The sequence below is a fragment of the Lampris incognitus genome, chromosome 18 (assembly GCF_029633865.1).
Source record: "Lampris incognitus isolate fLamInc1 chromosome 18, fLamInc1.hap2, whole genome shotgun sequence".
Taxonomy (NCBI): Eukaryota; Metazoa; Chordata; class Actinopteri; order Lampriformes; family Lampridae; genus Lampris; species Lampris incognitus.
Window position 1 is genome coordinate 31,448,323 of NC_079228.1, and position 27,193 is coordinate 31,475,515.

Sequence of the window (27,193 nt, forward strand, 5' to 3'; positions counted from 1 at the left end):
CTAAGAGAACATGTGGCTGGACTGCTGTGTCACGCGGATAAAGGTGGTTCTTCGGCTGAGTTCTTTGAGTTTTGCGGCGCCGACGTAGGTGCAGGTGGAGCGCAGACCTCCCAACACATCCCGGATGGTGTCCTCCACGTCCCCCCTGTAGGGGACCTGCACTGTCCTGCCCTCTGATGCCCTGAGAATGGAAAAAAGAAAATATTTTTTTTTAAAAAAGAGTTTTTTTTTTCATTGTGTTGCTTGGTGGACATTTACAATTAAGAAGCCAAATCCCTTTCATCATTAAAATTCATTGTTTAGGGGGCGTCCGGGTGGCGTGGCGGTCTATTCCGTTGCCTACAAACACGGGGCTCGCTGGTTCGAATCCCCATGTTACCTCTGGCTTGGTCGGGTGTTCCTACAGACACAATGGCTGTGTCTGCGGGTGGGAAGCCGGATATAGCTATGTGTCCTGGTTGCTGCACTAGCGCCTCCTCTGGTCGGTCGGGGCTCCTGTTCGGGGGGAACTGGGGGGAATAGTATGATCCTCCCACACACTACGGCCCTGTGGCAAAATTCCTCACTGTCAGGTGAAAAGAAGCGGCTGGGCGACTCCACATGTATCGGAGGAGGCATGTGGTAGTCTGCAGCCCTCCCCGGATCGGCAGAGGGGGTGGAGCAGAGACCAGGACAGCTTGGAAGAGTGGGGTAATTGGCCGGGTACAATTGGGGAGAATAAAAAAAACAAAAAACAACTCCATGTTTAAAGGAATAATTCAGATTTTAATTTTCAGTCGTCCAGCTTTTTCTTCATACTGGACATACATCCCCAAACTTCTCGTCTACAGTTCAATGGAGTTAATGGAGGGCAAATCCAGTCTTCATTCAGAGTAAAATAACAGCCCACGATTCAACCAAAGATAACAGGATGCTATAGAAGGCCATCAAAGTGAACTGAAATAGTCATTTTAAGATTTTACAAGTTTTTATTGCTTCGTGCTTGCTTTGCTGTGCAGCAGAGGAGTGATTCCTGCTTGTAATGTCTTGTAAGTTGTGTTGTTGAATGTAACTCGGGAAGAAATGACCGTAAAGACCAATGTAACTCTTTAAAATGACTGCTCGAGGGCATCCGGGCGGCGTGGCGGTTTATTCCGTTGCCACCAACACGGGGATTGCTGGTTCGAATCCCCGTGTTACTTCCGGCTTTGTCGGGCATTCCTACAGACATAATTGGACGTGTCTGCGGGTGGGAAGCCGGATGTGGGTATGGGTCCTGGTCGCTGCACTAGGGCCTCCTATGGTCGAACTGGGGGGAATACCATGATCCTCCCACGTGCTACGTCCCCCCTGGCGAAACTCCTCACTGTCGGGTGAAAAGAAGCGGCTGGTGACTCCACATGTATCGAAGGAGGCATGTGGTAGTCTGCAGCCCACCCCCGATCAGCGGAGGGGGTGGAGCAGAGATGGGGAAGGCCCGAAAGAGTGGGCTAATTGACTGGATACTATTAGGGAGAAAAAAGGGGGGGAATCCCCCCCCCCCCAAAAAAAGACCACTTGAATTAGCTATGATTGACTGACGTAGCATCATCATCATGCTACCTTTGGCTGAACCGTTTTTTTTTTTTTTGCTGCACTGAACGAGGATTATGGATTTGTCCTCTATTAATTACATAGAATTGTAGATTGCAAGCTGAATTTGAATGTCTCGTATGACGAAAAGGATGGATGACAGGGTGAAAGGATGATGATAAAACCTACCAATGTACTACATGAGCGGTGAATATGAAATAGGAATACGCTTCAAAAAATCCAAACTACTCCTTTAATACATTTTTTAGACCGGCCCCATGGTGTGATAAGTGAATATTTTTCGTGCCAGACTCCTCCACCAATTATGATGCAATGTCTCTCAAAACTTGGGTTCCTCACCTGTATTCGGCGACCCCTCCCACATATTTCTTCATGGCCGTGTCAGAGCTCATGCCATAGAAGAGTTTGAACTTCTTCCCATCCTTCTCGATGACCTCTCCAGAACACTGGTCGTGACCTGCCAGCATGCCGCCCATCATCACAAAGTCTGCCCCCGCGCCTGAGGAGACGGAGACAAACCCTAAATACATTTCTATAACCTCACATTGATTACTTGATTACTGCCAAGGAACTCCAAAGTCAACATTGTAATTCTAAGTTATCTATATAGCCATTACATAGAGTTAACAGAGTGGCTTATCAAACATTGGTTCAGGGATGACTTTTTTTATATATATATATATATTTTTTTTCCCTTTTCCTCCCCAATTGTATCTGACCAGTTACCTCACTCTTCCAGGCCTTCCCGGCCGCTGCTCCACCCCCTCTGCCGCTCCGGGGAGGGCTGCAGACTACTCCTCCGATACATGTGGAGTCGCCAGCTGCTTCTTTTCACCTGACAGTGAAGAGTTTCACCAGGGGGACGTAACACATGGAAGGATCACGCTATTCCCCCCAGTTCCCCCCTCCCCTCGAACAGGTGCCCCGACCAGAGGAGGTGCTAGTTCAGCGACCAGGACACATACCAACATCCGGCTTCCCACTCGTAGACACGCCCAATTGTGTCTGTAGGGATGCCCAACCAAGCTGGAGGTAACACGTGGATTCGAACTGGCGACCCCGTCTTGGTAGGCAATGGAATAGACCGCCGCATCACCCGGACGACCCTAGGGATGACGTTTTCTGATGGCCAGCCCAGACGTTAGCTCTGCCATAGTTTCCTGTGGCTCAAAAATATATCCTATGGGGGGTGAGTGGGTGGGGGGTAATTCCTCTAATAGAAATTTGGTGTGATTCACACACTGGTTATAAGGTCGGATATACACTTGGCCACCAGACTCATGTGCACCCTCAAAGGTATCCTGAAATCAATTAAAATACTCAGAGGTGGCCATTCTTAGAGGTGCATATACTTTTATGCAAACGACACCTGTCTTGATATAAATAACGTGCAGCCAAACGATGAAAATCTGGCCGAAGTACACGGGAGAAGGACAAAATTGGAGGGTCTGGGGCATCCGGCTAGCATAGTGGTCTATTTTGTTGCCTACCAACACGGGGCTCTCGACAGTTCGAATCCCCATGTTACCTCCGGCTTGGTGAGACACAATTGGCCGTGTCTGTGGGTGGGAAGCCGGATGTGGGTATGTGTCCTGGTCGCTGCACTAGCGCTTCCTCTGGTCAGTCGGAGTGTGAGGGGGAGGGGGATCTGATCCTCCCACATGCTATGTCCCCCTGGTGAAACTCCTCACTGTCAGGTGAAAAGAAGTGGCTGGTGACTCCACATGTATTGGAGGAGGCATGTGGTAGTCTGCAACCCTCCCCGAATCGGCAGAGGGGGTAGAGCAGCAACCAGGATGGCTTGGAAGAGTTAGGGTTATTGGCCGGATACAACTGGGGGGAGAAAGAAAGAAAAAATGGGTCTGATCACTTACCAAAGGCCTTGGCCACATCGCCTGGGCAGCTGCAGCCTCCATCCTGAACCAGAGACCACAAGCATTCATACAAACAAAGTGAAGGTCAAACGGGTATGAATGAACAGGGAGGCAGAGGTTGCCCTCTTCAGGCTAAAAAACACATTACAGTTATGTTATAACTTCTACACAACTTCAAACCTGGTTTCCTTCTGTCAACTTTCAGCTGACTGAATGAGTCCTGTTTGGTCATTTCCATAAAGTCAGAACTTGAGTAATAAGAAATAATTTAAGACAATATCTTTTATAACAATATGCACTAAATCATGCTTATGGTAAATGTGGAGTTTCACTAAATTTTGCAGGACTTACTTGACTTAAAGCCTACCTAAAGCAAAGCTTATAGGCCAATTTGTACATTGGACTATGAATAAATGCCATAATTATAATAATGGTGATGGTAATATTAATTTTTGTGAGGAATTTGGAGTATCTTGTAGAATAATTATGAGTCCTTCAGCAGTTTTCTTCATTTAGTATCCTGCCCTGTATACAGGTAGAGGTAATAGATCACAGGTTGACTGAGAAATTCATTAAAAAACATCCCCAACCACCAATATAAATGTGGCATGACCGAAGAAGTTGTTCTCCTCAAGATAAAATTCATAATTGAATGAATCGTTAAGATAATTATTAAGAATTTATATGTGCTAGTTTTCCTGAGGACTGAATAAGTTGCAATGAGAAAATAACACATAAAAGGTCAAATTCAATATTGCCCAGCTCAAAACAGGATTGAAAAACGCAACACAATATCTCATTTTACTCAGAATTTATGTTGAAATATGTGAGTCTGATATATAATAAATACTGTATAGCAGGCACATTACAATATGCTGGAGATATAGCCATTATTGAGTGCCTGTCTTCTGTTGGGTAAAAATACTTTTATCTTTACTCACACTGAGAAACGCTGACAAAACAAATGACATCAGCTGTGTAAGAAGAAGATAAATGCATAATCATCAAATGGTCGCTCTTGTTACATACTGACACTGAGCAGGTACTGTAGCCTTCATTCCAAATCCTGCAGATAACACAGGGGTCTACGTGCAAACATTAAATCAAGCAGCAAACCGGCCACCGTCACAACTGACATCATTGGTTGTCCTTTGGACAACAGTCATCTCCAATGTATGTATGTACATTGTGTGTGCGCGGGACGTACAGAGATAATGTGTCCTTTGAGTCCGTGGGCAGAGTCTGCACACTCTATCACAGCACTGAGCTGAGGGTAGCCCACGCCTGTCTTGATGCGGGTTGTGCACACGGATCCTGAAAAGACACACACACACACACACACACACACACACACACACACACACACACACACACACACACACACACACACACACACTTGCACGTGAAAAAGTCATAGCGGTATCCTAAAAGCATTTGAAATCAATCACTGTGGTCAAAGAAGCAAATTAAACGATCATATTATATTCGTATTATGTTTTTAAAGTCTTAATTATTATCATAATTACTTAAGAACCAAGCCAGATGAGTTGACTGTCCGTTTCTGCATGTAGAGCTTGTGTTGGTGCTTGCCTGCCTCTCTGTCTGCTATATTTAAGTTGTCCTTGAGCTTGTACATGAGGCTCTACGTGCCTGCTGGGTTTGTGTTGGGCGAAGGGGACCGGATATTGGCAGATTCCTCACACACACACCCGCTCAGATGGCGGCACACACCCACCTGGACCAATGCCGACTTTTATGATGTCAGCGCCTGACAGAATGAGCTCCTCCACCATCTCCCCCGTCACCACATTGCCGGCCTGCCGGGCAGAAGACATCCCCAAATTACATCAGACTGATATCACATCAGCTAAATCTGCATGTGCCTAACCGAGACGCTGACCTGTGTCTCTCACCATGATGGTGTGCTTGGGGAACTTTTCTCTCACTGTCTTGACAAACTCCACAAAGTACTCAGAGTACCCGTTGGCCACGTCCAGACAGATGTACTTGAGGGAAGGGATGGCTTCCACAATGGCGCACAGCTTCTCCAGATCTGCCTTGCCGCTGCCTGAGCTGGCAGCGATATGCTGCAAGTGGAAGAAAGTCACAAGACCACACATTTAAAAGGAAACAGCTCTCAGATGAACAATAAATGCTCTTCTTGTAGTTGAAGACAGTCCGGTCAGTCAACATCGCAATGAATGACACTCTTCCTAGGCTGCAATCCAAAAGGATGGAGCTTCTAATCTGTGTTGTAATATTGCTGTGCAATCTGGAACTCGTTCAAGTTTTTATTTTCATCCAAATGAACTGTTAAGCATGCTGTAGTGTTCAGTCGGGCAAACTGACTATCTGTTGTTGTTGTGTGCCATTAGTTTATTACCCACACTCCCTGAAGAAGTGCTTACCAACACAGGGATTCAAACCGGCAATCCGTGTGTTGGTAGGCACCGGAGTAGATGCTACGCTACCCGGATGCCCCTTAGTGACAGCATTTTTAATCTAAGGGAAAGAGTGCCTTTGTCCTCTTGCTTTTTTGACTCTATTGTTGTTACTAGAAAATGATCCTGATTTCAGCCATTATAAAAATTTTCTTCTAGGGCGTCCGGGTAGCGTAGCGGTCTATACCATTGCCTACCAACACGGGGATCGCCGGTTTGAATCCCCGTGTTACCACCGGCTTGGTCGGGCATCCTTACAGACAAAACTGGCCGTGTCTGCGGGTGGGAAGCCGGATGTGGGTATGTATCCTGGTCGTTGCACTAGCGCACTAGCGCAAGAGGGGGGACTGGGGGGAATAGCGTGATCCTCCCACGCGCTATGTCCCCCTGGTGAAACTCCTCACTGTCGGGTGAAAAGAAGTGGCTGGCGACTCCACATGTATCGGAGGAGGCATGTGGTAGTCTGCAGCCCTCCCCGGATTGGCAGAGGGGGTGGAGCAGTGACCGGGTCAGCCTGGAAAGGTGGGGTAATTGGTCGGATACAATTGGGGAGAAAAAAAGGAGGTGGGGGAATCCAAAAAAAAAAAAATTCCATCTTTACCACTCACATTCTTTGTTGTTAATATCTCTTGTGCTCTTGTATGTTAATGTCTAATGATGAACGTTTTATTTATATTTTCATGGATGATAACCAGATGACAATAAAGCGTAGCTTATTCTGTGAGACATATGTGTGTCTTTCCCTCATATTAATCCAGGTAAGGTAGTGGTTTTTGTCCTTCACATATAAAGATTCAACTATGGTCGCACAAGACATGATCAGTCAGGACAGATCAGGCAATTCAGGAAATGATGTGTAATGTACGTAGCAGATGACGTCACTTATGCATCAACATTGCAGACATGGACGAGGATCTCCTGTCCCTGAAAATGTCCAGTTTCCAGACATTTTTGCTTGAAATGCTTTCTTCATCTACAACAATAATCAAATGTATTGCTGCACAACGCACACCGTGGGAACAAACATCATCTCTCTCTTGTGATTAGCTTGCTCGCTTAACATAGGTGTGTAGGTAAGCACATCATAACCCTGTTTAAACTTTGTGAGTGCAGTTCATATATGATGTTTGCTTACTTTTAATCTTTCACCATGTATGACCTATACCATGTTCAACTTTTCTTATGTCTTTGGACATGCATGTCAGATGAATCAGCCGTACTAAATTGTCCCTAAGTGTGAATGTGTATGTGTGTGTGTGTGTGTGTGTGTGTTGGCCCTGTGATGACCTGGCGGTTTGTCCAGGGTCTCTCCCGCCTGCCGCCTAATGACTGCTGGGATAGGCTCCAGCATCCCTGTGACCCTGAGTAAGGATAAGCGGTTTGGATAGTGGATGAATGAATGAATACTTTAAATGATTTTTGTCTTGCTCCTCATTTAATGTCAGAGTGGAATTAAATAATTGCCATGGCAACTTCACCAGGTGCTTTTGTTTCGTCTACAGCCATGGTGGAATATTTCCAGTAAATTTCAATGGGCTCTTAGCTGGAAAATTGCCAGAGCATTTTACACGGAAAATCAACTCTGGCTCTTTTTCCCACATGACACTGGCAGGAAAAATTGCCAGAACAATTTATGGGTTTAGGCGCATGTGGGAAGGGGGCTATAAATAACTGTTTACTAGTTGTTCCTGAACCGGCCTTGAGAGAGATAGAAATAGCCATCCTGAGCTAAAAGGATCTCCCCTTTATTTGTACTAAGGACAATTCACTGCTTAAGTTCCTTTTTTGTGTATTAGGATCTTATCAATTTATCTGACGCATGGCCCACGTTATGATGGGGAGCTCCTCTCTTGATATGAATCCACAAACGGGACATGTTGCTGAATTTTAGGCCAAGGTCAGCGCATGATGGAGGACTCACCTCTATGCATTCTGGGTTGTTAGCAGCAAAGTTTTTCCAGTCTTCCAAAGAGTAGTGCTTGTGAATGGCTGTGAAGAGGGTGTGCTGGAGAGAGGGAGAGAGAGAGAGAGAGAGAGAGAGAGAGAGAGAGAGAGAGAGAGAGAGAGAGAGAGAGAGAGAGAGAGAGAGAGAGAGAGAGAGAGAGAGAGAGAGAGAGAGAGAGAGAGAGAGAGAGAGACTTCTGATATTCCTGGTCAATCAAAATGTCTGAATACAAAACTGTTTTCTCATTTTGTCAATTCTTTTCCCCCCACTGTCTTTCCATGTTTACCATTTCCTGTTGGTGTTATATAACCTCTCTGGCTCTGCTTTGAACATCCACACTTGAGTGGCTCTGTTTTATTGGACCAGGTTCATGATTTATATTTGCCTCCACTGAGATTTCATGTCTTTGTCTCAGATGCTTATAAAGATTTCCCCGTGTGTGTGTGTGTGTGTGTGTGGGGGGGGGGGGGGGGTCACGATGGACATGCTCTATTCCAGCAACTCACTTTACTGAGCACCTTGGCCATCTCAAAGGTTCCTGTAGTGTCCATGTTGGCGGCAATGATGGGGATGCCGGTGTACGTCTGTTTGGAGTTGCGGAATGTGAAGGTCCTCTGCAGGTCCACCTGAGGATGGAAAATGGTAAAAGAAAAAGAAAAAAAGTACATATAAGAACATGACAGTTTTAGCAATATTCAGTAACATGTGCATATCGTAGGTTTGAAATGTTGATGTGATTTCAGCTGAGGTGCCCCTAAATTTACATGATGCATGAAAGCTGTTTGTATTCAAGTTTGGATTCCTGGCCTACTTTTTTCAGTATGCCAGGCAGTCCAGCTGAAACTACCCTTAGAAAGAAGAGGTTTACTCCACTTGTAGTATACCTCTTTTAAACAAAAAAAATAAGCAAGAGTGCTCCTTTATTTTACTTTTATTGTATTTCCATCCAATATCCAAGCCGCTTATCCCAACTGGGGTCGGGGGCTTTTGTTGTACTTGCAAAATGTAAACCTGAAGAGTAGTATTCTAAAACTTAACTTGTACTTTGAGATTGGTTGAACATGTTACACTTGCCTTTTTAGTTCTCCCAAGTTAGCGTTATACAGGTATACTGTAATGCTATACTTATTTTTGGTGAGGATGCGTTGACCCTCATTACAGCGTTCATTGGTCTTTTGTTTTTGTGTTTGTCTATGTTGTCCTCAGAATTTTGGTAGTAAGCTCTCTGTCTAGCCATTTTACCACAATACATTTAAAGACACGTCCATTAGTTATTGATTTCCTTTTCCTTTCCTTTTACGCGCTGCCATATTTGTGGATTCACGTTTGCAGCGGCCTCCCCCCGGTTCCGGTCTGGGAAGATGGCGGCTCGGACTTACGTTTGCGGCGATCTCACCCGGTGCCGTCCATGCAGTGTCTTTGTCTACGTCTGCGTCTAAGTTTGTGTCTGCGTTTGATGGCTGGGAGAGCTGGCACTGACTAAGCCAATGTAACCGGTTATTTTCTTGCCCGGTGCGGGATTCGATACGAGGTGTACTGCACCACAAGGCGACATCACTAACCGCCCGGCTAAAGGGTCAGACCCGTTAGCTAGGGGCTAAGGTGTCTTATTAGTAGTTTACACTAAGTTATTAACTAACTAGCTAACTAAGTTAGCTAAGCTAACTAAGCTAGCACTTAGTTAGCTAAGTTAGCTAAGCTAACTGCTAGTCCATGCAGACCGGCAGTTCCGGTAACACCGAGGACGGTCTGGCGGCGGCCTCGCCCAGCGTTAACGGTGTTTTTGGTGTTGTCGTGTGGAGTGCGGGGAGGTGCGTCGAGGGCGTCTGGCTGGTAGAGCTGGCGTTAGATCGGCTGGAGGAGACTGGTTTGTTGCGTCCGATCGGCACCAAGAACCACGGCCCCTGCCCGGAGCTGCGGCCGAAGAGGAAAGACCGAGGGCGGTCTGACAAGACACGGAGACAGGGCAGGCTAAGCTAACTGCTAGCCCATGCAAACCGGCAGTTCCGACAGTCATCCTGGCTGGCGCCCGTTCTCCTGAACAGTGAGTTTTGTTTTAGTTTTTTTTTTGCTTAGTTTGGATGTGTTTAGTTTGGATATATGTGTTCTTATATGTATATCATATCGTATATATATATATATATATATATATATATATACACGATATCGTATATATATATATACGATATCGTGTATATATATACACACACACACACACACACACACACACACACATATATATATATATATATATATATATATATATATATATGTACACTCACTGGCCACTTTATTAGGTACACCTTGCTAGTACCGGGTTGGACCCCCTTTTGCCTTCAGAACTGCCTTAATCCTTCGTGGCATAGATTCAACAAGGTACTGGAAACATTCCTCAGAGAGTTTGGTCCATATTGACATGATAGCATCACACAGTTGCTGCAGATTTGTTGGCTGCACATCCATGATGCGAATCTCCCGGTCCACCACATCCCAAAGGTGCTCTATTGGATTGAGATCTGGTGACTGTGGAGGCCATTTGAGTACAGTGAACTCATTGTCATGTTCAAGAAACCAGTCTGAGATGATTCGAGCTTTATGACATGGCGCATTATCCTGCTGGAAGTAGCCATCAGAAGATGGGAACACTGTGGTCATAAAGGGATGGACATGGTCAGCAACAATACTCAGGTAGGCTGTGGCGTTGACACGATGCTCAATTGGTACTAAGGGGCCCAAAGTGTGCCAAGAAAATATCCCCCACACCATTACACCACCACCACCAGCCTGAACCGTTGATACAAGGCAGGATGGATCCATGCTTTCATGTTGTTGACGGCAAATTCTGACCCTACCATCCGAATGTCGCAGCAGAAATCGATACTCATCAGACCAGGCAACGTTTTTCCAATCTTCTATTGTCCAATTTTGGTGAGCCTGTGCGAATTGTAGCCTCAGTTTCCTGTTCTTAGCTGACAGGAGTGGCACCCGGTGTGGTCTTCTGCTGCTGTAGCCCATCTGCCTCAAGGTTCGACGTGTTGTGCGTTCAGAGATGCTCTTCTGCATACCTCGGTTGTAATGAGTGGTTATTTGAGTTACTGTTGCCTTTCTATCAGCTCGAACCAGTCTGGCCATTCTCCTCTGACCTCTGGCATCAACAAGGCATTTTCGCCCACAGAACTGCCGCTCACTGGATATTTTCTCTTTTTCGGACCATTCTCTGTAAACCCTAGAGATGGTTGTGCGTGAAAATCCCAGTAGATCAGCAGTTTCTGAAATACTCAGACCAGCCCGTCTAGCACCAACAACCATGCCACGTTCAAAGTCACTTAAATCGCCTTTCTTCCCCATTCTGATGCTTGGGTTGAACTGCAGCAGATCGTCTTGACCATGTCTACATGCCTAAATGCATTGAGTTGCTGCCATGTGATTGGCTGATTAGAAATTTGCGTTAACAAGCAGTTGGACAGGTGTGCCTAATAAAGTGGCCGGTGAGTGTATATAATCCAGTGAGGCATGAAACAGGCTTGTACTGTCTCATAAAGAATTTACTTGACTCACTGGATTATTTTGCTCCTTGTTTGTTGAGCACTTTCCCTACCGTTGAGTGTTTCTTTTACCAGAGTTATGTTATATATATGTGTGTGTGTGTGTGTGTGTGTGTGTGTGTGTGTGTGTGTGTGTGTGTGTGTGTGTGTGTGTGTGTGTGTGTGTGTGTGTGTGTGTGTGTGTATGTGTGTGTGTGTGTGTGTGTGTGTGTGTGTGTGATGTTATATGTATGTATGTTCCTATATATGTGTCAGATGACCCGGTTCGGCCCATGTTCTGCAGTGTCTTTGAGATCAATGGTGGAGATGTACTGAATCATTTAGACACGACAGGATAGCCAGGATAGCACTGTGGTCCGTAATCTGATAGAGCCCTTTAAAAGATTAACTGGCCCCTTTTTCAAATAAGCATTGAGCTGCACCGACAATCCAACATAGCAACCCACTTCCACTTGACCCTCCTGTATAAATACACCTGCACGTGAAAATTCACTACTGATAAGACAGCTAGGCTAAACTAAACTAAGAAACGATGAGATAATTTGATACTTTGTTGTTCACTTACATGATTTTTTTTTCTCTGACAACAGAAAAACAACATGCAGTATAGGATGGCATAGTGAAAGTCTTTCTCCATCACCATGCACCCATGTCCCCCATGCCCAACTAAATGTAATATAATCAAATGTAAAAGTATTGTTTTTAAAGGTAAAGACAATGCAATGAGGAAGACTGTCCTCAGGATTAAGGAGGTGTTATGAATGAAAGAGCAGTCTTGAAACTCATTTCATGGGTGAGAAACTTTTTCCTGTGCAGGGATTATATTCAACATGTTCAGAATCCTGAACGCTTCGGTTGGATCAAGCCAGCTGGTGTGTTATGTGAAACTACTTTGTGTTTTTTGCAACAGACCACAACAAATAGTTTCAGGTGATGCAATGAAAATGAGGTCATAACTCACAATGCAGGGAGCAAGAGAGATAATGATAATAATAATAATGAAGATGACAATAATAATAATATTTGTATAGCACCTTTCAAAACATCGTTACAAAGTACTTCACAATAGCAAAGGAAAAGGCAGAATCCAATAAAATGATTTTAAATAGAAGCATTAAAAAAGAACATAAAAGTAAGAATAAATTAAGGTAAGTAAAAACAAAATAATAAAACAATAGAATAGATTATTTGACAACACAGCAATGAATTAATTAAGTAAAAGTGCATTTTTAAAAGTGTGTTTTTAAAAGAGGACAAATATGTGGTTTGCCTGATCTCCTGCTGTTAGTCATTCCAGAGCGATGGGATCCTGATAGCAAAGGCCCTGTCACCCCTGGTTTTCAATCTAGATCTTGGAATTTCTAAAAGGGATTCACCACAGAATCTCAGGCTACACTCAGACTCATATGGGATTAAACATTCATTGATATACTCAGGTGGCATGGTGGCGCAGTGGTTAGCACAGTCGCCTCACAGCAAGAAGGTCCTGGGTTTGAGCCCCGTGGTAGTCCAACCCTGGGGGTCGTCCTCTTTGTGGAGTTTGTATGTTCTCCCCATGTCTGCTTGGGTTTCCTCTGGGGGCCACAATCTTCCCACAATCCAAAGACATGTAGGTCAGGAATCAGCCATACTAAAATTGTCCCTAGGTGTGTGTGTGTGTGTGTGTGTGTGTGTGTGTGTGTGTGTGTGTGTGTGTGTGTGTGTGTGTGTGTGTGTGTGTGTGTCGGCCCTGTGTGTTGGCCAGGCGGCCTGTCCAGGGTGTCTCCCCACCTGCCACCCAATGACTGCTGGGAAAGGCTCCAGCACGCAACCATGAGAGCAGGATAAGCAGTTCGGATGATCGATGGATGATATACTCAGGAGGGGCCAGTCCCATCCAGTGATAATTAAAATCTTAAAATCGATTCTAAAATGCAAGGGTAGCCAGTGTAATGAAGCTAAAATTGGGTTTATATGTACTCTTTTGTAAGAATTGGTGAGGAGTCTGACAGCAGCATTTTGAATTAACTGAAGTCTGGAAAGGTTGTGTTTGCTTAAGCATGAGTAAAGTGAGTTATACTAGTCTAAACGGGATGAGATAAATGCATGAATGACAACTTCCGGGTTCTTGGCAGACAGAAATGACCAGATCTTAGAGAGTCTGTGTAGCTGGGTAAAACAAGACTGGACAATTATTTTAGCATGCTGACTAAAATTAAGATTATTGTTAAGTGACACCAAGATTTCTGCAGCAAGAGGTGATACTTGTGGAGAATGAACCAAGGTGTGATGAAATGTGATTACGCAGGGCTCCAAATGGTGACTAAAATGGTCGCCAATGCGACTAACTTTTTAATTTTGCGACCATATTTTTTTCTGTCAGTCGCCAGTGGCCACCATTTCCCACAAGCAGAAAAAAAGAAATGGCCATACGTTTTGTTTGTGTACTGAACTCTCATCTCCTCTCGCGCCTGCGTCTACCCGGCCTATCGCGTGAACTCCTTTACGGTTTCCAATACATAAACTTGTCTGCAATCCTGCCCTACGGTGGTTGAAGCGTCAGCTGTACATGTGAACGGAAACAGTGGTTGAAGATAGTTTAACGTCACGTTTATGGGGTTGAAAATGTGAAGTGTTAACTTTATGAACGGTGTTTAATTTAGTTCGATGGCGTTTGAATTTAGAAGTTAGATGTAGCCAACTGCACAGTTAGCTAACGTTAGCCAGCTAGCAAGAAAACAAAATGTGCAAGTGAAAAATATGACTTTTTCCTCATTCCCTGCCTGTCCAAACCCAGCCTCCTCTACACCAGATGCCAACGATGTCGAGACCAACTGGACCAGTTAAAGTTCTCAAGTGACATTTGAGTCATCCCAGCCCGATTCAATCAGTGTGTAGTCCTTGACAGATGATGATAGCCAAGCACAGCAAGTGGAGTCTTCCTCTCCCGTCCCTGCAGCTCCCATCCCTACAAGAAAGTTTAAATCAGCTTGGCTACAAGAGTTTTCCTGGTTACGTTATGACATGGGGGAAATGATAGCAAGATAGTCCTACTTAAGCAGGGCAAGAGATTGCTGGTAACACAGAGTTCATGACCAGTTTGAGTCATTTTAAAGGGAAATCGTGAAGAAGCATGGTGACAGTAAAAACATAAGAACGCCAGGGATTGTGTCATTTCTCAGTCTGCCCCTCATGCCACCCCAATAGTGAAAGCGGCGCAACGTGCTAGTGATAAAGTTGCAGAAAAAGAGATGAGGGAATGAAAATAAAATTCAACGCCGACTACATGATTGCAGTGGAAGAAATACCATTCACGAAGTTTAGCTCTCAGATTCTATTGATGAAGAAAATATATAGATGTGTCAAAGACATGATGATGATACAGCATGTGCAGAGTTTGTAGGCTGCATTACAGATGAATCGAAAAGCAGTGTGCTGGAGGAGGCTTTAAAGGCAGATTACATTTCTGTTATAACTGATTGTAGGACAATATCTCAGGAAAAGACAATGCTTTTGTATACTGTAGGCACTTTTCTGATGGTACAGCTGTGACCCTTCTAGTAGGGTTGGCCGAACTTGATCACAGTCATGCAGAAGGAACCCTAAATACTATCAAGTCGCTGCTTGAAAATGCAGATCCACCCAATCCAAACTGGTGGGTACACAAAATGAGTGCATTTGGTGCGGATGGTGCAAGCGTTAACATTGGTGCAACAGGGGTAATAGGGGCACGTTTAAGAGATGATATGGGTGAACATGTCCTGTCCTTCCACTGTCTACTTCATCATCTAGAACTGGCAATGCTAAGCACTCAAAGGTCAGTGCCAATGATTAAGAAAGTCAGTACGAAACCCTTCCACAGTTAAAACTCAGCGCTGGTGGCCACACATTTATCGGGCACTCTTGGTTTTCCTTCTGTCAAATTATGCAACAGGACAGGGGCAATGCACTACTGTGCATCATCACATGGAGCACCTTGCAGCCACATCCCAAAACAGGGCCAAGCACATTGTGATGCAAATGGAAAGCCTATCTTTTGTTGCCTTTTGTCACTTTTTGCCAGAGGTCTTAAAACTCAGCCTCACACTTCAGAGAAATTCTCTGATCCTCCCACAAGCAGTTGCAGCTGTTGAGAGTTGTCTGGAGACGGTTAAAAAGTTGAAGGTAAAGCCACTGAGAGAAGGGAAGTGCCAGGAATTCTTAGACCACATAGAGAAAGATTCTGAAGGTACAGAGAAGCAGGAAGTTCTGCCAGTAAGCAAGAGGCAGAGAGCTGCAAGTAACCCCACTGTCATAACTTTCCAAAATGTTGAACTTAAGGGCCCCCAAAGTCATGCCACATTCACAAATGACCTGAATGAAGTCATTTATAAAACCGTTGATATTACTGTTAAAGAACTGGAGACAAATTTGGAAACATGCTGATGAGTGTTACAGAGAAAGGACATTCAAAGGGATCAGAGGTCATCAGGTCCTTTTCAGTGTTCTGTCATGATGCATGGCCAGAAGATGTTGTTATCTATGGCGAGGAGCAGATTGACACATTAGTGAATTGGTACAGAGAGCTCTTGACAAACAGTGGATGTGATGTTACAGCTGTCCAAAGGGAATGGAGAATGCCAAAAACAATGAAAGGTCAGTTCATGGATAAGACATACACTGAGTTATGGAAAGTGATGCTAAATAAAGAGTCATTCTACACAGATTTAAGAACATTCTTCACTTAGTGGAAATTATGCTGGTGCTTCCCATATCTGCAGCTCTGTGCGAAAGAGGATTCTTCACACAGAATAGAATCAAGTTAAAAGTGTGCAGTTCCCTAAGTGTTACAAAACTGGTAGACTTCATGAGGATCAGTACTAAGGGCCCCTCACTTGAGCAGTTTGATCCAGAGCCCAGTGTGAAGCGCTGGTTCTCTGCAAGCAAAAGCAGGCACAGACCTGACTACACTGGTTGGCCAAGTGACACTGATGTGGTGGTGGTGGTGGGGGGAGATATGGACTCTGAGTCTGAATAGGCAGGAAACAGCTAACTGTATATAGATGAATAAAAAAGTGAAAAAAATAAAAGAAGACTGGACATTTAAGTATTTATGGTTATATGATAACAGTATATTAAACATTGCACATATTGTGTATGTAAAGAATACATTGTGTAGACCAGCATTTCTCAAACCTCTCCTGGAGGACCACTTGTCCTGCATGTTTTAGATTTCTCCCTGCTCCAACACAGCTGATTCAAATGATCAACTTGTTGTGAACTCCTGAAGTTGCTTAATAACAAACTGATCATTTAAATGAGCTGTGTTGGAGCAGGGAGAGATCTAAAACATGCAGAACAAGTGGTCCTCCAGGAGAGGTTTGGGAAACGCTGGTCTAGACTATGGAATGCAGAGCAAACAGCTTGGTCTAGTCAGAAAGGCACAAACTGAGGAAGCCTCTTGGATGAGAGGTGAAACGTCTTCACGGATATATACCAAGTCCAGTTGCGCTTGATTCAACTCCTTTGGATAGCAAACAATTTCTGTGCTATGGCCTACTCTAAAGCCCAAATGAAAATCTTCAAAGAAGCCATTTCCAGTCATAAATGAGATTACCTGTTCTGCAACTATTTTTTTCTAGAACCTTGGCCAGGAATGGAAGTTTTGGGATGGGAAGAAGGTTGTTCAGGGTAGTGGGGACAAGTGGGGGTATTTTGAGAAGCAATTGGACTATTGCAGGCTTAAAATGATTGAGGACAAAGCCAGATGTGAGAGAGGAATTGATTATGATTGAAAGAAAGGACAGACTAGCTGCAGGACTTCTTTAAGGGAGCGGGTGGGAAGGATATAAAGAGAACAGGATGCAGGCTTCATATTGGTAATGGTCTTGGCTACATGATGAATTGAAACAGGGTGAAATAAATTTAGAGCACAGGGCAAATGACTAAGAGGTTCGGATGTTACAAGAGACAGTGGGGTAATTTTATTTCTTATTGTGATAACTTTGTTGGAAAAGAAAGATTGAAACTCCTCGCATATCTCTGTGGAGGGCTCAATCATGTTAGGGGATCTCTGTGGAGGGCTCAATCACATTAGGGGGCATCTGTAGTGTGGCTAATAATATCAGAGCACCCTGGTGCTATGCTTGTTTTTCTCAGTGATCTCAGCGAAATAGTTTGCTCAAGCATTTTTAATTGCTGAATTGAGTTTTTTTTTCATAAATTTTTTCAGATCATCAAGGTGGACAACTAATTGTGTGACCTTCCATTTCCGCTCTGCTTTACAACAGATTCTCTTCGATCAATGAATTTCCTCATTTATCCAGGGCTGAGAAGTATTTTCAGGCATTCTTGTTTGAAAAGGTGCAACTCTGTCTAGAATGGCTCAACAGGTACTGTTAAAAAAACAGTACCTGGAAATCAGTGGAGGCAAGTTCTTGGCAGAACATAGTAGAAGTGGAATTAAAAAAATGTGAGAGCATGTCTGACCTTTAAGTCGGTTTGAGATAATAGGAAGGGTAGTGTTAAATAAAATGCAATTATGATCAGTAACCCCAATATCAATGCAGAGTGTGTTATTTAAAATGTAGGGGTGGGACGATTCACAAATCTCACAGTTCAATATGTCTCAAGATTCAGGGTTCACGATTGCGATTTCATACGATACAGTGTATGCCTTGGTAAGCAAAAGACAAAACACCATTGCAGTTCTCTATTTTTCATTTATTTTAAGAATTTGGCCCGACATTTTGACATTATCAAGGCACGTATATATACGTATATATGCAATGCAAGTGCAAAAGTTCTAAAAAAAATTGTGCCATTTTGTTTTGTAACACAACTGCTTTAATAAAACCATTAAAACAATTGGATAGCTAATTTGGAAGTGAACATAACATAACCGAAGTAATATAATGGGCCGTCAGTCAAATAACTCTCCCTGGCTCTCGAGGTCCACGAGTCGGTGGTCAAAGCCAAGTGGTGCGCTTCACTTAACTCGTTCAGAATTCTATGCCGTGTTTCGTCATACAGGTCGGGAATGATTTTGCATGCGATGTGGCCCCTTGACGGTAAAGTGTAGTGGGGCTCCAATATTTTCAACTATGGGTTTAAATCCAGAATCTTCCATTATTGCAAGTGACTGCATGTCCTTGGCTATGAACTGTCCTAATGCTTTTGTGATTGATTTTACTTTGTCTGACTCACTGGGCAACGGCTGTTTCAAAGCAACAGGAATACCTAGCTGAATTGTTTTTTGCTGCCTAAGCTTGATGTTAATGACACCTAAGGATGATGCTGGCATAAATGGGCAAACATGTTAGTCGTGCTCCCGCCTGTGTAAGACACGCGTGTCGAGCAGTGCCTGCACACTGTCTCCTTTCTATCCATTATTTTTCCCCGTTTTTATCCTGTGTAAAACTAAATCCATAATACCCCCAAATAGCTGACCTGTAAGACGGTGGTGTGTCCTCAAGTTTTAGCTTAATGTTTTCACCTTCATTTGCCATTTTTTGCTTCATGCGGAACATCTATTTTGCTTGTACCAATGTAACACTTAAACGCGCATCCATCAATTGTGCCAAAAGTCAGAAGGTTCCACACCCACAAACAAATTTGTTGAAGTGGCCTGTCTAATAGGCTAGCTATATTTATTGTATATCCCTGTGATGTTACAATGATTCGGGAATACTTAAGATTACTATTTGTGTTTTATTTTTGCATTTTCGCCATGGCCACTACAAAATAGGCTACGTAACGTCACCAAAGCATGAAGTACGTTCGCCCAATTAATAACACACGATCTCGCGAAATGGGGAGCGTGTCAAACCGTGAAGACCGTATCGAACGATTTGGAATTCGATCCAGTATAATTCCAGTAAATAAAACAAGATCTAGGGTGTGGCCTTTATATGAGGAAGACCAATAGGACTAAGATGCAGATTAAAAGATTCTACGACATTTAAAAACTCATTAACTAAAAAATTCTCAGGGCAGCATAAATGCACATTAAAATTGCAAAGAATCAAAATATTGTCAAATTTAGGGAAACAACTGATAACAGTTCTGAGAATTCTGTGGTAAAACCGGTTGTGGATTTAGGTGGTCTATAAATCAGAATGCAGAGGGTCCGTGGATTGCCTAAAATAATAAAACAGATGGTTTCAAAGGTAATCCAGGCTCTGGTCATCTCTTGGCTGGACTACGGCAACTCCCTCCTTGCTGGCGCCCCGGCGTCGGCCATCAGACCTCTGGAACTTGTTCAGAAAGCTGCAGCTCGTCTTGTGTTCAACTGCCCTAAGTTCTCCCACACAACTCCCCTTCTCACGTCCCTACACTGGCTCCCAGTAGCTGCTCGCATCCAGTTTAAGACTCTGGTGCTAGCCTACAGGGCAGTGAAAGAAACAGCTCCTTCCTATCTCCAGGCCATGGTCAAGCCCTACACCCCCGCCCGACCACTTCGCTCTGCTGCCTCGGGACGCCTGGTTGCCCCGTTGCTCAGAGGCCCTTGCTGCCGATCAACCCGGTCACGGCTCTTTTCTATACTGGCCCCACAGTGGTGGAATGAACTCCCCACTGATGTCAAGACAGCGGAGTCGCGGCCCATCTTTCGGCGCAGGTTGAAAACTCACCTCTTTTAAGAACTACTACCCTGTTACTTGGTCTTAGCACTTATTGTATTCACTCATTAAAAAAAAAAACTCTTTCTTGCACTTTTACTTTAGCACTGGTTTTGTTCTTAGATGCTTGTTTAGATGCACTTGTGACCTCTGATGACTTGTAGTTCTCCTGATTTTCTGTGTTAAATGCATTTATTGTAAGTCGCTTTGGATAAAAGCGTCAGCTAAATGACTGTAATGTAATGTAGAGAAAAACCCAAAGGTAATATTGCAACATTTAAGACCATTATTATAGCAAACCACTACATCAACCCCTCGGCCAGTTAATCTGAGCTGGTTCAGGTAGCCAGGGGGACAAATTATATTATGCTGGGTCAGCCAGGATTCAGTGATCAGAAAAAAAACCCCAACTCAAGGTCATTACTGACAGTAAAATCATGACAAAAAAAAAAAGATTTGTTAGAGAGAGATCTGACATTAATTAGACCAAACTTAGTAGTGAAGACAGTGGGCTGAACAGCATCCAGAATTGATGTACACTTAATTGAAATGAGGTTGCTATTGAAATTTGAGTGATTTTTATTCCTAAAATTTAGCTTGGCCATGGGCAGTCTGGATTGGTTGTTAATAAGCACAGGAATAGCAGAGAAACTATCTGGGATAGGGGCCTGCAAAGAAATATATCAGTCGGGTAAGTTGTGCAAATATTTCCTCACATTCAACACAAATTGCTGCATCCCATATCTGGATAGATGAACGCCATCCCATCCAAGTAAATGTCCTTCCTTCCAAAATGAATCAAATTGGTCAATAAAATGTACAGAAAGTCTATAGCCAGTAATGCAGACCAAAAGTGTGGATAAAATGTTCAGAGTTCTTCCTCAAGGTAGGAATTGGACCAGACAGAATACAGGTCTTTCCAAGGCTCTTAATAGTTGTTGCTAATGACTTGAACTCATAGCCTCCTCATGACGTCATTAGTGTCCAGGAGCACAATCACAATGTGGGTAGCGGGATGTCCATCAATAATAGCAGGGGCTTTTTCAATCATATCAGCAACCTTAAAACTGGAGAAACAGCAAGTAATGCCTTGAGGAAGTTCAACAAATCTGACCATTGAATCACCTAGTAGCAAGACTTCATGTTGACCATCTGGAGAGTCAGCACTGTGACAGTAGACAGTGAGTTGTGTTGAGCTGCCTGGTAATCTGCTAACACCCCGTTAGCAATGCTAGCATGCATGCCACCAGTTGTCTGGATGAGTAAGCATCATGGTACCTCCACGTTGACTGTGAAGGCATGGGCCAAGGAGCAGCAGGGCCAGGCACAGTAGAGGGGTCAGACATCCGCGGGCGCTTGAATACGGGGGAGAGGTCATGAGAGTGGCAGGAGGAGTTGGAGACATGCTTCCTGATTCGGAGTGCAAAAGACAGAGCCAAGATGTCTTCTAGATCGTCCTTTAGGTCGGCTAGTGGTCCAAAAGGGTTTGACAGCAGGAGGACATTGTCATCCACCACAGGGTCACTAGCGGGAGCAATATTGTTTTTACTCATTTTGACCACTGAGGCCCAGGTAGTTGAGCCATAGCTAGCAGAGTCTGGGGCAGCTGAATTTTCTGGATCCAGTTTGGCCAAGTGGGACTACAACTGGATTTGTTGCTGAAGGAGTTCATTGAGCCAAGCATCAATATGTTGGAGATCTTGTCTGATACTTGAAAGCTCAGAGATGCCCATCGTCATTTTTAGACCAACCGTCTAGTACTCGCCATTCAAAGTGTATGTTGAATTTTACCGAAATTGGTCTGATTTCGTTCAGAGAAATAAGTCCTCACTTCCATCTGTGTCATCATGGGTGCAGAGATAGTGGGGTGAAAGAGAGAGGGGGAATGAGAGATATAGTGAGAGTAATAGAAAGCAAGCGAGTGACAGGCAGAGAGGTGACGGAAGGAGAGGAATCAAAGATTTGTTTATTTTCATCAATGAAATCACTACATGAGTGTGAAAGGTGAGAAACAAAAGATAGAAAGATTCAGTGAATGAGAGAGACAGCGCGAGATACAATAAGAGGAGATAGTGAGTGAGTTACAGAGATACCGTTAAAATGAGAGTGAAAGAAAGATGCAGTGTGGGGGGGGTACAATGAAAGAAGAGAGAGATAATGAGTGAGCAGGAGAGGATACTGAGTGAAAGCAAGATAGTGAGAGGGAGATACAATGACAGATGAAACTGAGAAAGTGAGCAAGTAAGTGACAAAGAAGTACAGATGAGAGATAAAAATACAATGAGAGAAAAGAGAGAGATACGGTTAGAACAAGAGAGTGAGAAGTGAAAGAAATACAGTGAGAGAGAGAGAGATACAGTGACAGAAGAGAGATACAGTGACAGAAGAGTGAGAGCGAGTGAGAGACAAAGAAGAGATACAGTTAAAATGAGAGACAGAGATACAATGTGACAAAGATGGAGAGAGATATAAAGAATGAAGAGATAGGGGTACAGTAAGTGAGTGAGAGAGAGAGGGATGCAATAAGATCTTTTGTTCTTTTTCTTTAGTATACTGAAAAGCTTTGACACTATTGGTCATTTCCTTTCATGTTAGCGAAAGTGAAAGAGATACACAGAGAGCAAAAAGAAAGAGGGAGAGGGATGGGGGGAGGGGAGAGAGAGCGCTGCAGTAAATAAGTGAGGGCCTCTGCTCTGCACAGCAGACTGACTCAGCAGGATTTCCTCCTCATGGTGCTGCTGACTTAAAGTTATGTCATCGGTGAAGATCCTGTCTCTCCATCCATGAAAATAATCTTTGACTTCATGTTATCTATCCTGTGATTATCTCAAAGAACATGAGAAATATATTCATCGTGTCATGTATGACGTTGCAAATTAATTCATTAGCTTTTAATACATCCCATGAAACTGGAGAAAAATATTTTTTGATAAATGACAAGCTTGGCGTGGATGTCGTCATAGTCATGAGAGAAGGGTGCTCGAGTAATTGCACAAGCAAAATCATCTCGATGTAACTGGATGCGAGACAAGACTATTTGCAGTCCTATTCTCAAAGCTCTTAAGATACAGTGGTACAGACATGCAGCCGTATAGCTGTAATACCCTGGTTTAAAACCATTTATTTGTGTTTGCACTGTGCAACAATAATATGCAGTTTGTTTTGTTTTCCAAAGGGGGCTACTTTGTTGTCGTTTAAAGACGTTTTGAGACGGGTTTTCAAGTTACCCCTAATACTTGGTTGTTAAGGTTTCAGCCAGTGGGGGGCAGTACGGAAGACAGAGAGAGAGAGAAGCGGGGGAAGAGAAGGGGAAGAAGAAGTAGAAAAAAACGCACGGAGAGAGGGTGGCGATCGCCGAAAACGAGAGCTTCCGTTTAGCAACTAGGAAATGGCTGTAAACCGGGTTTAATAAGTGCTGCGCCAGAGTGCTAACTGTTAACGGCTAATTCGGAGGTTAATGCCGCTAGCTGCAGCTAAAAGTACACAGTAACTAGGCGGACTTTTGCTAGTAGCTAACTAGCAAATGGGTTTTAGTTCATCTCGATCGGCGGAACAAGACAGGAGGTCAACGCATCACTTCTGGATTCTGTTAAGACATTCCCGGACCTCGTGGATTTAGTTTTTCCTTCTCCTTCCTCGCCCCCCCTTCTCTGTCTTCCGTACCGCCTCCTACTGGCTGAAACCTTAACAACCAAGTATTACAGGTAACTTGAAAACCCGTCTCCAAGATTCTTTAAACAACAACAAAGTAGCCCCCTTTGGAAAACAAAACAAACTGCATATTATTGCTGCATAGTGCAAACACAAATAAATGTTTTTAAACCAGGGTATTACATAGAATGTTATCATTACAATCCCATTCCCATATTTTTGTCATGGACAGTAGCACAGACTGGAAATGAGAAACTCTTATTGAGGTACTTGATGACATTTTAAGAGGGCATGTATTCCTGCTCATAGTTATCAACGATGTTCTATAGACACAATACATTTAAATAATCGGGCCAATGCACCAAATGGCGCCTCAAAGATGCTGAAAATGGCCTTGAGGGAGGAAAGGATGCTGACATCATGAAGTCAGATACGGGGACGTAGTGTTATCCAATGTCAACGAACAACAACGATAAAGACATTATTTATTGCAACAATAATATGGTCCTCAACACAGTATTTTGATTTTAAGCTACAACCCTGAACATAACTGTTTTTGCTTTATGTACTGATGGTGGATACTGGGAGCTGTGATATCACCGCCATGTTGTGTCAGCACCTTCCCTGCCGCCAAACTAAAAAACATGGCTGAATCTGAGTCTTAGCTCTTGGTATTGTAGCATCACTTGGTAAAAAGTATTTTATGGATCTGTTCCACCATATGTGCTTGATAGGCAAAACAACTTCACTCCGAATTCAACTAGTCACAACTGGCCTGTATTTGGCTGCAGCAGTGAACATGTAAACCCTATAATGCACCTAACAATCTCATTTAGAAAAGTCCTAGCTACCAGACAGCTCTCACTAAAAGTGAGCAAGAAATCTTCAGCAATGTGGCTGTAAATGTACAATACACCCGGTAAGATGACTGAATGATGGACAAGGCATTTTCCACCTGAGGTTTGGTTCAATTCTGTTCTCATTATCCAGTCGAAACTTAGCTGGTGATTTTATTGTTTGACCCAAAATGCAAATAAACATCCCAGAGGACAATGTGAACGTTCTGGATTATTTAAAACACTGTCCACCCATGTCCACCTCCCAGCATTTATTTTTCCTCTCTTCCTTCTCTGAATGACCTTGCACTTGGCTGGGAAAAATTAGTTTAGCTTAGACAGGTGGTTGTTCTGTTCAACTGCATGAACATAAGGGTCAACACACAACACACAAACGCTTTTTGCACTGCATGCACCATCACACAGTGCTCCGGCAAACTGGCTCGCAGCACTCAAGTTGTGCTGCGCAGATTACAGATGCATGAAATCCTCTCAGACGCTTTGATTGATTTCTTTGGGCTGCCGGGAAGTATCTGCTGGGAGTGACGTGAATTTCCCTGAAAAATTCAATTGGATCTGACGGTTCTTGACTGAGAAGATCTGTTGTGGGGGAGGGGGGGCACTTGTTGTAATAATATACCGCTTTGATTAATAACATGTTAGATAAAAATGTAGAAATGTTGCAAACTTGTAATATTCTAGTTTTCAGAGGCTCCCTACTCAGGGCACATGCACGCGTCCACACACACACTGGAAAAAATAAATCCGGTGCATTGTACTATACTATGAATGAAGAAGTGCTTTCATGAAATAATACTATAATTAAACAAGTGCCATGCTACCCTCAACTCTTTATAGAATTGTGTTTGCTGATTTGCTGCATGCATTTCTTTGCATATCCAGGTATCGTGTGTCCCCCATGTGTATCTGTCTCTTATCTGTACCCTGCAGCCCTGACATGATATCCCCATTGGTGTATGGAATGTGCTCTGCGTGATACACACAGTCCTATTTTTAAATTGGTTTACCGAGAAGTCTCCTGCATCTCACGTTGCACCCACATCCCCCATTACACTTCCACTTCACATCTAGCACCACCTAACTGGTGTCCTTATCATCATTATTAAGGTTTGGGGCAAGTCTCGATGGAAGAACTTAGCCAGGAGAAAGAGGTGTCGCTTGAGGGAGTTACCAACAGCGGGTAGTAAGGACACAAGGTGGCACATTTCACCTACTATGTAGAATGAAAAAAAGGTCAACCAGATCTATCAAAACCTCTGGAGTGTCTCTGCCGTTCCATTCCTGTCCAGAGACCAGCTTTGTTTGTAGGCCCTGATACCGTCGCTCTGCTGCAACATTGCTGACCTTGTTTTCTCTAAACGTTAAGCAGGTTGCCGCCTCTCCTTTGCTCTAATTCAGTCTCCCTTGTTAATGCTTGCCGAGTCCCACACACATAGACACACACAGGCCTGCACAGGCAAGCAAGGGGACAGAGATGCTCCAGATGTGACAGTCCAGGTAGGAACAACTAGACCAACAGTCTGGGAATGTATTTCCTAGTTTCAGGTAACCCTGGGATGGGGTTCAGTGAATCTCACTGTCCTACAAACACTAATAGCACAATGGCATGTGTGACAATCATGCAGGGTCCTTCAACAGCGGCCCATAACCCCTTGAAGCCCCCCCCCTACTGTCAACAGCCACCTAAATAGTCAACATACATCTGTTGCATCACCCACCATAGAGACGTACTGTAGGCATAACTGTAATCCTCCAAAAAAGCAGTCCGGATGTGTTTTGAGAAGCGTTTCTTGAATAGTGAACAGGATTTAAGGTTTACAGTTCACAGACTATACCACACCTACCTCTGAGCGGCTCTTCAGGCTGCTCCTCTTGGGTCTGAAGAGGACATCTTTGAAGTCCAGCTTGAGGTCTGCATCCACCCGAGGCATTTTGGCTTTCCAGAATGGTGATGGCCAAAGGGATGATGATGATGGTGACTTGGTAGAAGAGACTCCCCTGAGGAAAGCTGCTGCAGTGGTGGTTGCCGGTCCCAAGCCCAGACCACCAAACCCGAACCTCCAGGCAGCCAGCGTATTTATAGCAAAAGGGGGGGCAGCCCAGTCCTGGCCCCCATGGCTTTATTTGGGCCTGGACTACCTTTCGTTCGCTCCCTCCCTCTCTTTCTCCCTCCGCTTCTCTGCCGCTCTCTCTCTCTCCCCCCCTTCTCTCTGTCCCCCTTCTCTGTCTCGCTTCTCCTCCCCACTCCTTTAGCGGAGTGGCAGGAGGAGCAGTGGCCAAGGCAGCAGCTGTCCTGGCAGCTGACGCACCGACACACACACACACACACACACACACACACACACACACACACACACACACACACACTGCAGTGGGGCTGTGTGCTGCAGTGCTAAAGAGCGCACCTGCTGTCCAGTAGGGGCATTGCGCCCTTAGCTTTTGGTGGCCACATTTGGGAGAGCTGCAGAGAGAGAGTGAGGGAGAGAGACGGGGGTTAAAGCAATAGAGGGGGCACAGTTAAAGGGGCTACGTGTAACACTTCGTCTTTGTTGAAGCATAATATGACTGAACAGTATTCACTGAAACAAAGTGAACATCCTGAACCCACTCCCCAGATTTCTGCATTATTTAAATACACAGGAGCCAACTGAGTCGCTCGTTGTTAAGACGGATCACTGCACGATAGATGCCAGCACTTATGTACACATCACATTTACATACCCTTCCTGTCC

The 27,193-nt window shown here is 44.1% G+C and overlaps 1 protein-coding gene across 2 annotated transcripts; it reads right to left on the minus strand.

Moving 5' to 3' along the window:
* On the minus strand, positions 1-26,392 carry gmpr (guanosine monophosphate reductase). Of its 2 annotated transcripts, XM_056298763.1 has the most exons (9): positions 26,306-26,392; positions 8,339-8,458; positions 7,809-7,892; positions 5,360-5,533; positions 5,182-5,263; positions 4,654-4,760; positions 3,447-3,489; positions 1,912-2,071; positions 1-181 (listed from the first exon to the last, which is right to left on the minus strand). In XM_056298763.1, exons 1-9 carry the CDS (start codon positions 26,390-26,392, stop codon positions 1-3), a joined length of 1,038 nt encoding a protein of 345 aa, XP_056154738.1. The 2 variants fall into 2 exon arrangements, with proteins under 2 accessions (XP_056154738.1, XP_056154739.1); XM_056298764.1 differs by lacking the exon at positions 7,809-7,892.
* Positions 26,393-27,193: the final 801 nt, after the last annotated feature.

What these genes read in the sequence shown, in the direction of transcription:
- gmpr (XM_056298763.1), bottom strand. Translation starts at nt 26,392, where the DNA reads ATGCCTCGGGTGGATGCAGACCTCAAGCTGGACTTCAAAGATGTCCTC. An exon ending in TGGCCAAGGTGCTCAGTAAA is followed by an intron (nt 7,893 to 8,338) that starts GTGAGTTGCTGG and finishes CCCTCTCTCCAG; the next exon opens with CACACCCTCTTCACAGCCAT. An exon ending in ACAACCCAGAATGCATAGAG is followed by an intron (nt 5,534 to 7,808) that starts GTGAGTCCTCCA and finishes TTCCACTTGCAG; the next exon opens with CATATCGCTGCCAGCTCAGG.